Raw genomic sequence first — 13912 nt, 5'->3', positions numbered from 1 at the left:
AAGTACACAATACAGTACAATTGGCTGTAGTCACCATGCTGTACATTAGATCCCAGAACTTATTCTCGTAAAGCTGAGCGTTTGTACTTTGACCAACATCTCCCAGTTTCCCCTGTCTGTATTCTGTCCACTCTTGCAGATAGCAACTTACGGTTCAATTCTGACTGTCACGTTGTATTTAGCTCTGAGTCACAGCTTCTTAGGTCATTCTGATGACAGTTTGACTTCCTAGTTCTTTTCCCCCTTTTTTTGCTGCATTTTAAGTTACTAAACACATATTTTTGTAAGAGCACTAAATCTGTTTTGATTGGTGGGGGGGAGAGGGAACATCAGGAATCAACTGGACAACTAGTCAAATCTATAAAAAATTTAACTGCTTTAAGTAGTGGGATACAAGGTAAATGTACAAAATTCAATAGCTTTTTGAAGGTCTTATATAAAGAAAACAAGACTTGAAAAGACTGCGTAGAAGACAGTATCCACTGTGAGTTTTTTTTCATGTTCATTTACAGTTTTAATTTCAGTCAAAATCTCAATAACTTTTCTTTTTGGAAGAATAGGAAAGAGAGAGTAGGAGATACCTTGAAAAAAATATTCTGTAAATTATATTTTGAATAGTCAAGGCATTTTTTGAAAAAATAATGAGCAAGTACTTGTCATGTCAATATGAGCAAAGACCATAATGCTATTATAATAAGGCAAGGAGGAGACAATCTCTGGTTCTTAACCATTTTGAGATAACTCCCAGAAAAATGCATATGCTACGTATGCACACTAACAGGTACGCACACACATACATATGCCACAACTTTCAGTATAATAAGACTCGTGTTCATAAGATTTTTATGGACCACAAAGTACTTGGTAAATATGAATAAACTTTAACTTCCCTATTAAAGAAATTGAAGATTTTTTAAAATGGTAATGTTGAATATTGGAGAAAATACTGCTAATGAGACGTAAATTCATAAAAATCTCCCTGGAAAGTTGTTTGACTTTTAAAGTGTCAGAATCTTATTTTAAAACTCTATTTCTAGGAATTATTTTAAGAAAACATCAGAATCTCTATAGACAAATTTTTATGCAGCATTGATCATTATGTACTCAAGTGCTTATTACTTATAGGAGCAAAAAATTGAAAGCAACCTGAATGTTCAGCTTTAGTGTAATGGTTATTATTAATTATGATTTAGCCATGTAGTAAAATATCATGGAGCCATTATGTGTAATGTCTTTTAAAGACTGGTGATTTGAGAAAACAATTAAAATGTACTGTTAAATGAAAAAAGGAAATGCTGTAAAATGTTTAAAATAAAGTTGTTTCTAGGTGATGGGACTATTGGTGATTTAAAATTTTTTTTTCCATTTCTGTATTCCTCTGCTCATTTGTTTTTATAGTAAGTATGTATTTGTTTTATATTTAAAACACTTTCAAAAAATGTTATTCTATTCTGTTATAATTTTAAAGAGTGTTACTTAAAAATCAGTAAAATGACAGTGACTTCACACTAAATATATATCTAGCAAGTTTCATGGAGTTTTTTAATTGTTACGGTTCAAAATATTTTATCTTAAATGTTGAATTAAGATGGAAAATTAATTTTTTTATACCTTTTCATTTTCCTACTAGAAGCGGAAGATTTATTTTCTTCACTTAAACATATCCAACATACTTTGGTAGATTCTCAGAGCCAGGAGGATATTTCACTGCTTTTACAACTTGTACAAAATAAAGATTTCCAGAATGCATTTAAGATATACAATGCTGTCACAGTGCACATGAACAAGGCCAGTCCTCCATTTCCTCTTATCTCCAATGTACAAGATCTTGCACAAGAGGTATGTATTCTGAAGACATTGTTGACATGTACAAGGTAATTGTTAGTGATGGTTTTTCTGAAAATTAGTTCCCTTACAGAGATGGTAAGGCAGTATTATTTCAAATACTGATGTGAACATAAAGCTTTTTTGATTACTACTGATCATATAATAATAATTTATTGTGTTGGGAAAAATTTGCTAAATACATTTTATCCTGAAAAAAGGATATACTTATTTCAGAGTCAGAACTCTGTTTCATGAAAAGAGAGAGTTCATTTTGTATATAAAATTATATATTTGCATGGTAAGAGAAATATTTGTCTAAATTACTAAAGGGGAAAGTTTTTTAATGCTTTTAGTATATTTTTTAAGCATTGTACATATAAACTGAGGTGAATGAATACTGATGAGATAAAAATTGTATCTGATAATCGCATATTATATAACTCATAAGATTTGTTACTAGCAGATACAGTAGTGTGCTGCAATACGACGTTTCAGTCAACAACGAACCATGTATTGACAGTGGTCCCGTAAGATTATAATGGAGCTGGAAAATTCCTATCGACTAGAGATGTCATAGCCGTCCTAACCCAACACACTTGTGTGTTTGTCGTGACGCCGGTGTAAACCTACTGCACTGACAGTCCTATAAAAGTATACACACTGTGTTATAGTTGCCTACAGTATTCAGTACAGTAACACACTGTACACATTTGTAGTCTAGAAGCAATAGGCTACCCCATATAGCTAGCTACATGTGTAGTAGGCTGTACCATCTAGATTTGTGTGAATATACTCCATAATGTTTGCATGATGAAATCGCCTAGTGATGCATTTCTCAGAAGCTATCGTCAAGTGGTACATCACTGTATTTTGAAGTTTTTCCTCTATAAAAACTATGTAGAAGGTCAGAAATAATTAAATTTTAATGTACAGTGAGAGTTCTAGTTTCTGCTGCTTGTTGATGTTCAGTGTTTAATGTGTTCTGCAAACAGCTTTTAATTTGAAGATTTTAAAAGATACAAATATCCCATCTCCAATCATGGTGGAGGGGTGAACATTTTGTCATTATTATAGGATTTTTAAGTTATTTTGATATTATAGAAACTAATAATTCCAGAAGCCCATCAAATAAATCTATTTTATGGAATCCAGATACAAGACAGAAAATGGAGTAGGCGGGAAGATAGGACCTCCAGAGCTACAGACTTATAAAATAAGTTAGGAGGCACTTGTCAGATTAGCACAGAACGTATTTTCTTGATGTAGATGCCTATAATGGGCAAAGATCCCAGGTGTAAGAGTGGCCGAGAGAAGTCTAGTGTTGCCTAGGAAAATGACCTAAGGACCTGTTCCTGGAAAGGAAATTTTCCATCCACCAGAGTTTAAAAGACAGCTGGTTGAAACCTATTCTTTGTGCTCATCTTTTATTGTTAAAAATAAATATGCAAAAATTTCTATTAAGAAATTATCCCTGTAGTTTTTATTATCATAGTTTAAATGGTTTTTCTGAAAATTAGTTCCCTTACAGAGATTGGAATAACTGACATTACTTTGATCTTACTTACTCACAAATATAGCATAACTTCTATTGTATAGGTTTGGGAGGAACACTTAATAAATAATTGTAATTCTGTTCCCTGTCTTTAGGAGGAAGTTTTGTTCAGCCCCCTTTGCTTTGTTGAATAGAACAATAGGTGGAAAAGAAAATGAGATAAGCAAGAGAGATCAGAAGTGCTCTAATTAAAGAATGTGACAGAGTCCACAGAAAGAGTAGAAAGAAAGGATACAAGCAGCAACATAGCTTTAAAGGGTTTTAGGATTGAGGGAGACAAAGAACTAGAAGTAGCTTAAAGAGTAAAAGCTTTGGGAGAGAGAGAACTGGTTGAAAATGACCTTTAAAATCAATTTTGAATATTAGTTTTAGGATAGTTAACATATTGACATGGTTTACAATTTTGAAAGTACCATATCAAGATTTTCTGAAAGTCAACTTTTACATCCTTAAAATATCTCTAGTAATACTTGAGGATTGTATTGCTTTGGTGGTGGTGGGATATGTGAGTGATAGTGACCTTGGACTGAAACTGATCTTAAAATGAGTGCAAGAAGATGAACCTAGTTGGCCACAATGTATGGTGGTGTTGCAGTGTGAATGACTTTCCCTAGAGCTGTGCATGCACAATTGTGTGGCAGCCCTGACTTGTGCATAACACTTAAGAAAAGTACACACTTAGAGCTCATCAAAGAGAGCTTTAAGTCTGGTAAAAGTGAGGGTTAAATGAACTCATTGCCTTTATTTTATAGCTGGGAAAACCTTAGCAATCACCTAATTCAATTTTTTGTTTTATATTTCTGAATATTGAGGCCAAGTGAGGTTTTGTTACTGGCATAAGACTGACTAGGCTGCTCATATGCCCATTGCCTAATTTGCTTTTTAGCATTCATAATTCCAGCTACTTTAATATGCAGTATTTAAAAGAAGGAATTACCTTATGCTTTAGTTGTATTATTTTTATGTGGAAATTTAATGTAAGTAAAAAAAAAAAAAAAACCAAACCTCAAGGAATTAGGGAAAGAATGTCTTAAAATGTTAGAAGTATTCTTTACTTTTCTAACTCAAAATATCAGTTTAGCATGAATTATATAATAGATAATAAAGACTATGAAAACTTCCAATTTGGAAATCCATATTAAATCTTCGAAGATCTAAGATATTTGTTAATAAATGCAAAACAAACTTTTTGGTCATTAAAGTGATTTTTATCAAAAAGTTGAGAAATTGGGTTTAAACTAATGAACTTCTGCTTATCCAGCAAAAACACAAGCCAACAGACTAGGAAATGGTACTTGATTATTTGATTTTGAGATATTGAGGTATTTACATGTGTGTATAAGTATACATGACAAAAACTTATATCCAAAAGGACTCTCTCAACTTAATAAGAAAAAGACTACTCAGTTTTTAAAGAATAAGCAAAGGACTTGAGCAGACAGTTCACAAAAAGAGGAAATCCAAATGTCCAGTAAGTTTGAAAAGTTCGAAATGTTCAGCATCGTTAGCAACAGAAAAATACAAATTAAAACAAAATGAGATACCACTGCATGGACACCAGAATGACTAAAATAATAAGTTTTTAAAGTCTGGCGGTATCAAATGTTAGTCAATTTATAGAGCAACTGAAACTTTCATATATTACTGCTGAAGTATAAATGGTACTATCACTTTGGAAAACGTTTGGCAATATTTATTAAAGCTAATATACCTGTATACTATGATCCAGCAATCCCTCTCTGGGTATGTGCCTGAAAGAAATAAAAACATACCCACACAAAGGCTTGTGCACAGATGTTCATAGCAGTCAGATAATAGTCAGAAACTAGAAACAACCCAGAGGTCCACCAACCAGTCAGTGAAGGCTGAGTTAGGCTATCACTGTGGAAGGAGTAAACAGTTCCCAATCTAGTGAGTACTGTAATAGCAGCATGAGAAGGTACCAGAGCAGGGTAAGATGTGCCTAATTCTGTGTATGTGTTGGGGTGGGGAGTGATGGGAAATGAAGAAACAGAAAAAACTTTAATTTGCTGAGTCTTGAAAGATGATTGGGAATATACTAAGAAGCCCCAAAAAGAAGAAAAGCTGTTCCTTTGGCAAAGGATACAAAGACAGTAGTGACTGAGAAAGCCTGGCAAGTTTCTTAAACAAGGAGTAAGGGGTGGGATATATTAAAAGATCCTGCAGGCCAGATAATCCATATTAATTTCAAATTTATTTCATGATAGATTCATGCTGATAAATATTTTAAAATAATTATGTGAGTAAATGAAAGGAGAAAACTATATGATCAAGTTGATGCAGAAAAGGCATCTGAAGAAAATTCATTATATTTCCCTTGATGAAAATTCTTAGGAAGTCAGGCACATTTTGTTAACTTAATGAAGAAGAAGAATATCAGAAACAGGGAACATCTTACCTAATGGCAAAACACCCAACACATTGCTTTTTTATAAGAGGGGAGGATGTCAGAAATGTTTAGGAACTGATTTTAAAAAGTAAAAATGGGGGGGGGGTGTCTACACAAAATTAATGTGTTGACTTGGTACATTTTTAATCTGAAATTTTCTTTCTCCGTCAGAATTACTTTCTCCAGCTACTAAAAGGTATATGATCAGGGACTATAAATTTCATTTTAAATTAATTTTGGTTTGCTGTATTTTAAATAGAAAGACACCCTATTTTAAAGCTCAGCGTTTAATTACAGTTTTGGATTACTGCACTTGTCCATTAGTAAGACTTCAATGGAATTTTTTTATAATATATTTTTATTGATTTTTGGAGAGAGAGGAAAGGAAAGGGATAGAGATAAAAACACTGATGACAGAGGAATAGCAATTACCTGCCTCCTGCACACCCCCCACTGGGGATCGAGCCTGAAACCTGGCCTGTGCCCTGACCGGAAATCAATCAGACCATGACCTCTTGGGTAGAAGATCAACCACCGAGCAACACCAGCCAGGCTCTTTTTTTTTTTTTTAATTGCCTTTTACAGAGAGAAGGAGAGGGAGAGAAACATCAATGTGAGAGCAAAACATTGATCGGCTGCCTCCTGCATGCCCCCTACCAGGGATCAATCCTGCAACCCTGGCATGTACCACAACTAGGAATCAAACCGACAGCCTTTCAGTGCATGGGACAACATCCAACCAACTGAGCCATACTGGCCAGGGCTTTAATGGAATTCTTGAAGAAGATAATTGCTATGCCATCCTGTTTATACATACAGAACTCGAAGGTTAGAAACATGTTTTTCTAGGTACCAAAACTAGAGGACAGACTGAGTTTATTACTATCATAACTTTGATTCACTTGTGGTTAAATTAGTTAATCTCAAAATTATCATCTCTTAGGATAGGGGAATTACTAATAAAGTGATTTAAAATAGCCATAAGAGGTATTAGAGAATTACCGGATTCCTATTTTAATCATGAGTTACTTTTGTAAAAAAAAAAAAAATTCTATATATGAATTTACTTCTGTTTTCATTAATACATAGAAATTTTGGTTTTGTTATCTGCATTGTTGCAAATTACTCTTTTTGGTGTGTAATTGAGTTTGGAAATAGAAAAGGAAAGAAAATCAGAGGTATTGACAATGAGACCTTACATAGTATAATCTTTGTGGGAAAGTAACCTACAGAGCAAAATTTGTACCTTTAAATATTTATTATAGAAGGAAAAAGATTGAAAATAAATGAACTGAACATACAGCTTAAGTGATTAGAAATTAAAAAGGAAGATACACTAAAGCAGAAGAAAGGAATTGTTTCAATAGAAAGAACGATAGCTTGAACATTAAAAGCTGGCTTTTTGTAAAACAAGAAAATATAGAAACCTTTGACAAGTTAGATGAGGAAATAAATATTAGTAACATTAGGAAAGAAAAAAGCATGAATACAGACACAAAGTTAAAAATTATAGCATAATACTAAGAAAGTTATAGCTTTCTTACTAAATGTAAAAGTACTATCAAGTGAGTGGTTTTATAAAAATATGTAAATTGTCAAAAATGACTTAAGATAGCCAGAGAAGTAGACCGGTAGCTGTAGATAAAATTGAAAATCAGAAATCCACCCCTAAAATAATCTGCCAGGCGTAGATGATTTTATATACAAAGTCTATCAAAACATTCAGGAACTTGCAATTCTAATATTAAATAAAATGTTTTGACACATAAATATATACTTTTCCAGTTCATCGTACTAGGATATAATGACCTAGTTAGTAAAAGCAGTTTTGTAAACCAGTGTACATTGACCACACTCACCAAGTAGAGGCCAATTCAACTTATGAACATTAATGTAGAAACCTTTAAAATATTAATAACTCACATATAGAAACATTAAGTAATAATTTATTATGTGCTAAATACTGTGCTAAGCAGTTTATATTGGATTATCTCCATCTTTTGAGAACCTTAAATGGTAGCTGCTATTCTACAGATGAGGAAACAAAGGCTAAAAAATTTATCATAATCAAGTGAAGTTTATCCTAGGAATGTAAGAATTACTTCACATTGGGAAATTTTTAAATGTAATTCACTATTATGTGGTGATTGTTCTGTTACTCTTATATAAATTGTGTTAGTCTGTAACTCTTGAAAGTACCGTCTGATTTAAAATATAGTTGCATAAACATGATTAAAAACTCTAAAATACCAAGTAACTTAGTTTTCCTTCCCTTATGTAATTATTAGTGTATTTTATAGTATGTTGGGAGAAACCTGCAAGAAGGAAATAGTTCATTCATAAGCATAAATACCAAAATCCTGTCTAGTGTTGTCTTTTTAAATAAAGAATGTTATTGTTACCCATAATAACAAGATTGAAAACTGTGAGAAAAAATAATCTTTTTCTAACAGTTCTTTTTGGTGCCTTTCTTTCTTATAAGTAGATTTTATGATTTTAAATTCTATCTTTTTAAAAAATATGCCTGTATAGGTGCTGGTGATATTTTCTGTAACCTAGGAAGATTAATCTTTCTTTTCATTCCTTAGGTACAAACTGTTTTGAAGCCAGTCCACCAGAAAGAAGGACAAGAGTTAACTGCTTTGCTGAATGCTCCACATATTCAGGTAGAAAATGGACAGAGCATTGTATATGTGGTTTTCCTATCTGCAAAGTCTCTTTGAATCAGTCTCTTAGGGCTAGAAGAGACCTCAAACATTATTGATAGACTGTTTTGATTATTTACAACTCCCCCTGCAAAGTAATTATTGTTGGATTATAATTTTTCATATTTAAAATTAACATTTTTTGAAACAATTTCTTATTCTTTAAAAGAAATATCTTCCCTTTGTTTGGTTTTATTTTTCATAAATTTAAATTATCTATGGTGTTGGGCCTTTAAATTGATTGTTTTTTGCAGTATAATAAGCATTTTAGACTTTCATTTTGCCCCATTATACTTTACACATCCTTAGTTACTACTAGCTATGAAAGATACAAGGTTGCATCTCTACTTCATTGGAAAGTTTGGAAACAGATCTGAATATATCATTAATTATAGCACTTCTTTTAAAAGTTTAATGATCAGAATACTATATACATGATTAGGTTAAAAATCTCTCTAGAGAAATGTATCATGCTGTTACCTTAAATGCTACGGATCTTTTTTGAAACAGGCACTTTTACTGGCCCACGATAAGGTCGCTGAACAGGAAATGCAGCTAGAGCCCATTCCAGATGAGAGAGTTTATGAAAGCATTGGCCAGTATGGAGGAGAAACTGTAAAAATAGTTCGTATAGAAAAGGCTCGAGATATTCCATTGGTAAGTATTTCACGTCTCAGATCTGAGATCCTTTCTACCCAGGGATCTTTGGTATGGCAGATAGTTAAAGGCCCCTTTAACATTTCTGGTAGTTTTTCTCTTTTGAGGTCAATTTGTTGGAATTCTTTTATGTTCTTCCTCATATTCCTTTTTCAGAGAAAAATGTGTTTGTCTTTCTCACCCCTAATTTGATGAAAATAGTGGCTTGTGAAATAGTTGTTGAGGAACAAAGGGATAAACAATCTGCTTTATTCTCACAGCTTTTAAAAAAAATTAGAAAACCTGATCTTTTTATTCAGTTAAATCTATTGAAACACAATTGCTTATATATAATTCACATATACTTAGAAGTATGTATTCCTTAATGTTAATATTTTATATTTTTTTTATGTAAAATTTTTTGCAGTCTCTTCTTAGTCTGCTATTATTGCCTTAATTTTCTTTCCTTTATTTTCAGAGGATATTCTTGAATCCTGATCTCAAATTGTGTTTTGAATAGTGTGACACATGAAATAGGGACCATATTTTATGGGCAGTTTATGTAACTTAGTTTTTTCCCCACCAGAAAAAAGAAATTGGGAAAGTTATTACAGAAGTTTAGGATAAAAATGTAACAAACTCTGTCTACTTTCAAGCTTTTTTCTCTATTTTATTTTTTCATTTTTTGAAGTATATATTTTACTTCTGTTTCTAATTTGTGTAACAAATATCAGTGTTTAATACATTTTAATGTGAATTGGACAGAGCTATAATATTTAACATATGAATCAATCAGATTAGTATTCATTACCTCACCTTTTTTTGAATTTTGAAAAAGGACTTTTATAGTTATGGTCATGTTCACTAATTACACCTAAATTTAGTATAACCATTTTTGAAATAGCATCCAGTATATAGGGAACAAATTTGATTATAGGTCTTCACATGGTTTTTAAGCAAGTGCACTTTTCTGTTGTATGCTTCAAATGCCTGCTTGATTTTTAGAATTTTAATGAATGGAATGCTTCTGAAGCAGAAAATGTAAGGAAATGGTCAGCTTTCAAACCTAATTATGATTACTCTAGCTGTGTAAGTCTATTTTTTCCTCAAGATAACTGAAGGCTAGTATTACTGAATAGAAAAAAATAAGAATTTAAAAATGAAGAAATGCTTAACCAGAAAATCACATTTTTATTTTAAAATTGGATGTTGAATTTTTTTAGGGTGCTACAGTTCGTAATGAAATGGATTCTGTCATCATTAGTCGGATAGTAAAAGGGGGTGCTGCAGAGAAAAGTGGTCTTTTACATGAAGGAGATGAAGTCCTGGAGATTAATGGCATTGAAATTCGGGGTAAAGATGTCAATGAGGTTTTTGACTTGTTGGTAAGTTGACACAGATAGAAAAATATTTGGTAGATTCTTGAAAGCTGGGGCTTTTTTGTTATTAGACTTCAGAATAAAATATTTTAAAACATTTTTAAAATGTTAAGAGCACTGGATAATTTCTAGGCTTATTTTCACATGATATTATTTCTACAGTATTTATCAGTAGAGCTTTATTTTGGGTTGGGTACTAATATTTTTTTATTTTGAGCTTTATCACTATTAGGTATATTTTATTTACCTCGAAAGTCACTAATATATCTCATTAATTCATTCAACATATATTTATTTGAGTGCTTACTGTGTGCCAGCTGCTAGAGAAACAGTAACAAAACAGAGTCCATGCCCTTGTGATTTTTATATTCATTTTGTTTATGATCTATAATTGATTAATGTTTTCTTAACAATGTTAGGTAATGGCAATGGTATAGATCTATATTGTCTGATAGCTACATGCTCTATTTCAATTTTAATTAAGTAAAATTTAAAATTGAGTTTCTCGTTCCTACTAATTACATTCCAAGTGCTCAAGAGCAGTATATAGCTAATGGCTCCCATATTAAGGTGTAGATATAGAACATTTCTGTCATAGAAAGTTCTGTTCTCATATAATCAGGAAGCCATTTGTAGACATGTTTTGAGAGCAATCTATGATCACTGCATTTATACCCGCAAACCAGGTTTATATTCTTATTGACTTAACATCAATGGTTATAATAGAATCTCTCCTATCTGCTGTCTATTGATGAATCTAGAAAACATCCTTATAGCCTTATTTTTACTCAACCCCGTTCATTGCTTTGGCAAAGTGCCAGTGGTCATTGTTTTTTGCCCTTATTTTATTGGCTGCTATCTCTAGGTTGAGCACTGCTTCCTACTATCTCAGGATCAGAAATTGTGATTACTGTTTTACTGTCTAGGCTGGAGGTACCTAAACAATCCAGTTAGTGGTGTACTGGGAAATAATAGTAAACCTAGCAGTGAGACACTGCGTAGTTAAAAAATAGAATGGATGACAGAGACAAGGCATCTGGGAAGTGAGAATATTTGTATCACTTTTCTAACCCTAGTCACAATTACTATTTCAAATTCTGTATTAAAATTGATGTATGTCAGAGTAGATAGCCCAGAATTGTTATAGCACTGCGATATTGTCCAAGCCTTCACTGTGTAATCTTCCTAAACTTACACTGAATAAAAGACAAGAACCCAAGACTTACGGGCTAAATGTCCTTGCCCAGTGTGCCAGAATTACAGAATGCCATGTTACTGGGTAGCTCTACTGTAATGCAGTCCAGCAAAGGCATAATTTGTGCTTCCTAATGAAATGGGATTCATCTTTACCAATTTTTATAAGTCTCCTAGGGATTTCGGAATAGTACAGTTTAGGAAATATTGATCATAAGATCATGAAATGATTTTCATAAATATGGGTTTTAAGAATTACCTAATCTCTCTATTACAGTCTGATATGCATGGTACTTTGACATTTGTTCTGATTCCCAGTCAACAGATCAAGCCTCCTCCTGCCAAGGAAACTGTAGTAAGTGATTTTTTTGTTCATTATTTATTGTCTGATGGCTACTGTTTACTTTTTTTCTAAATTAATAAAGTCACTTTTTTAGAGTAGTTTTAGGTTCTCAGCAAAATGGAGCAGGGAGTCCAGTTTTACATACCTCTTAACCCACACACATGCGTAATCTTCCCCACTGTCAACAATCCTGCACCAGAATGGTACAGCTGTTAATCAATGAACTGATGGATCCATTATTGCTCAGAGTTCATAGTTTATATTAGGATTCGCTTTTGGTGGTGTACATTCTGTGGGTTTTGACAAATGTATAATTACATGTATTCGTTCACCATTGTATCGTATGGAATAGTTTACCTGCCCTAAAAGTCTTCTGTTATCTGTCCATTAATTCCTCCTCCCAACCCTGGCAACTACTGGTCTCTATAGTTTGGCCTTTTCTAGAATGTCAGATAGTTGAAACTTGACAGTATATGGCCATTTCAGATTGGCTTTTTTCATTAGTGATAAACATTTAAGTTTCCTCCATGTTTTTTCATAGGTTGATAGCTCATTTCTTTTTAGCACTGAATAATATTCTATTGTCTGGATATATAACAGTTTATTTATACATTCACCTACTGAAGGACATCTTGGTTGCTACCAAGTTTTTGGTAGTTATAAATAACACTGCTGTAAACATCCCTGTGCAGGTTTTTGTGTGGACGTAAGTTTTCAGTTCATTAAAATGTACATCTACCCCAAAATTTTTGCACCATGGATGTTGTTGTTTTGAGTATCAGAAGTATCAACCTGAATATTTCTTGCATTCAAATAAAAATAAGGAAATTCAGTAGTTTTTATTTAAATAAATACGAATATCAGTATTTCATATGAGTAAACTCATAAAATTTCTTTCAGAATTTTTCTGACATAACATTGAACTTTGTCTTTCTGTCATTATAGGTAGGTTTATTTAACTTAAATTTACTTAATTTAGGAGGAAAGTGCTTTTACAAAGTATGCACAACTCTTATTTTAGAATATGTATTGCTCTTTATGTTAAGCATTTATTCAACTAGCTATATTAAAAGACAGATTTTCTTACCCTATGACCCAGAAGTTCCATTCCTAGGTGTATATCCAAGAGAACTGGAAACTTACATCTAACATAGACTTGTACGTGAGTGTTCACAGCAGCATTATTTGTAATAGGCAGAAACTAGAAACAACCCCAATGTCTGCCAGCTAATGAATGGAAAATGAAATATGGGATATTATTTGGCAATAAAAAGGAATAAAAGTACTTATATAATATGCTTCAGCATGGATGAACTTTGATAAAATTATGCTAAGTGAATGAGGCCTGTCACAAAAGGCCATGTATTGGTTCATTTATATGAACTGTCCAGAACAGGTAAATCCACAGAGACAGAAAGTAGATTAATAGTTCCTTAGGTGTAGGGGTGGGGAGTTTGGACGGGATGGGAAGAATTCTTAATAGGTATTTCTTTTTGGAATGATAAAAGTGTTCTAAAACTGTTGGTGGACCCACAGCTCTGAATTTACTAAAAACCATCCAATTGTGTAATGGGTGCCTTGTGTAGTATATGAATTATATTTCAATAAAGCTGTTAAAAAATTACAGACTTCAAAGTCCTGGATTAACATGGAAGCCTGATGTATTACATCTGTTGTTGTTCTTAATTTTTATGAAATTATAGCAGCTTGAAACAACAGTTTCCATTCTTTCTCAATATATCATCACAGTTATACTTTATATTTTGGCTGTCATTCCATGTTTTTCTTTATTCTTTACGGAACACATTAAAGTTGATAATGCATTTGCAACCTTCCTTCTGTTGAAAGTTCTTCTGTAGGAGGAGA

At 32.5% G+C, this 13912-nt stretch overlaps 1 protein-coding gene across 1 annotated transcript in view; it reads left to right on the top strand.

Moving 5' to 3' along the window:
* PALS1 (protein associated with LIN7 1, MAGUK p55 family member) overlaps positions 1–13912 on the top strand; it is a 55301-nt gene that overhangs the window by 18690 nt on the left and 22699 nt on the right. The window contains exons 3-7 of the mRNA XM_016223801.2: positions 1631–1839; positions 8378–8455; positions 9005–9151; positions 10354–10515; positions 11981–12058. Coding sequence (XP_016079287.2) covers positions 1631–1839; positions 8378–8455; positions 9005–9151; positions 10354–10515; positions 11981–12058 — 674 coding nt within the window. The remainder of the gene's footprint in view (positions 1–1630; positions 1840–8377; positions 8456–9004; positions 9152–10353; positions 10516–11980; positions 12059–13912) is intronic.

The sequence above is a fragment of the Miniopterus natalensis genome, chromosome 1 (genome assembly GCF_054644295.1).
Source record: "Miniopterus natalensis isolate mMinNat1 chromosome 1, mMinNat1.hap1, whole genome shotgun sequence".
Classification (NCBI taxonomy): domain Eukaryota; kingdom Metazoa; phylum Chordata; class Mammalia; order Chiroptera; family Miniopteridae; genus Miniopterus; species Miniopterus natalensis.
The sequence above is the reverse complement of the archived record's forward strand: the minus strand, read 5'-3'. Positions and strand labels throughout refer to the sequence as shown.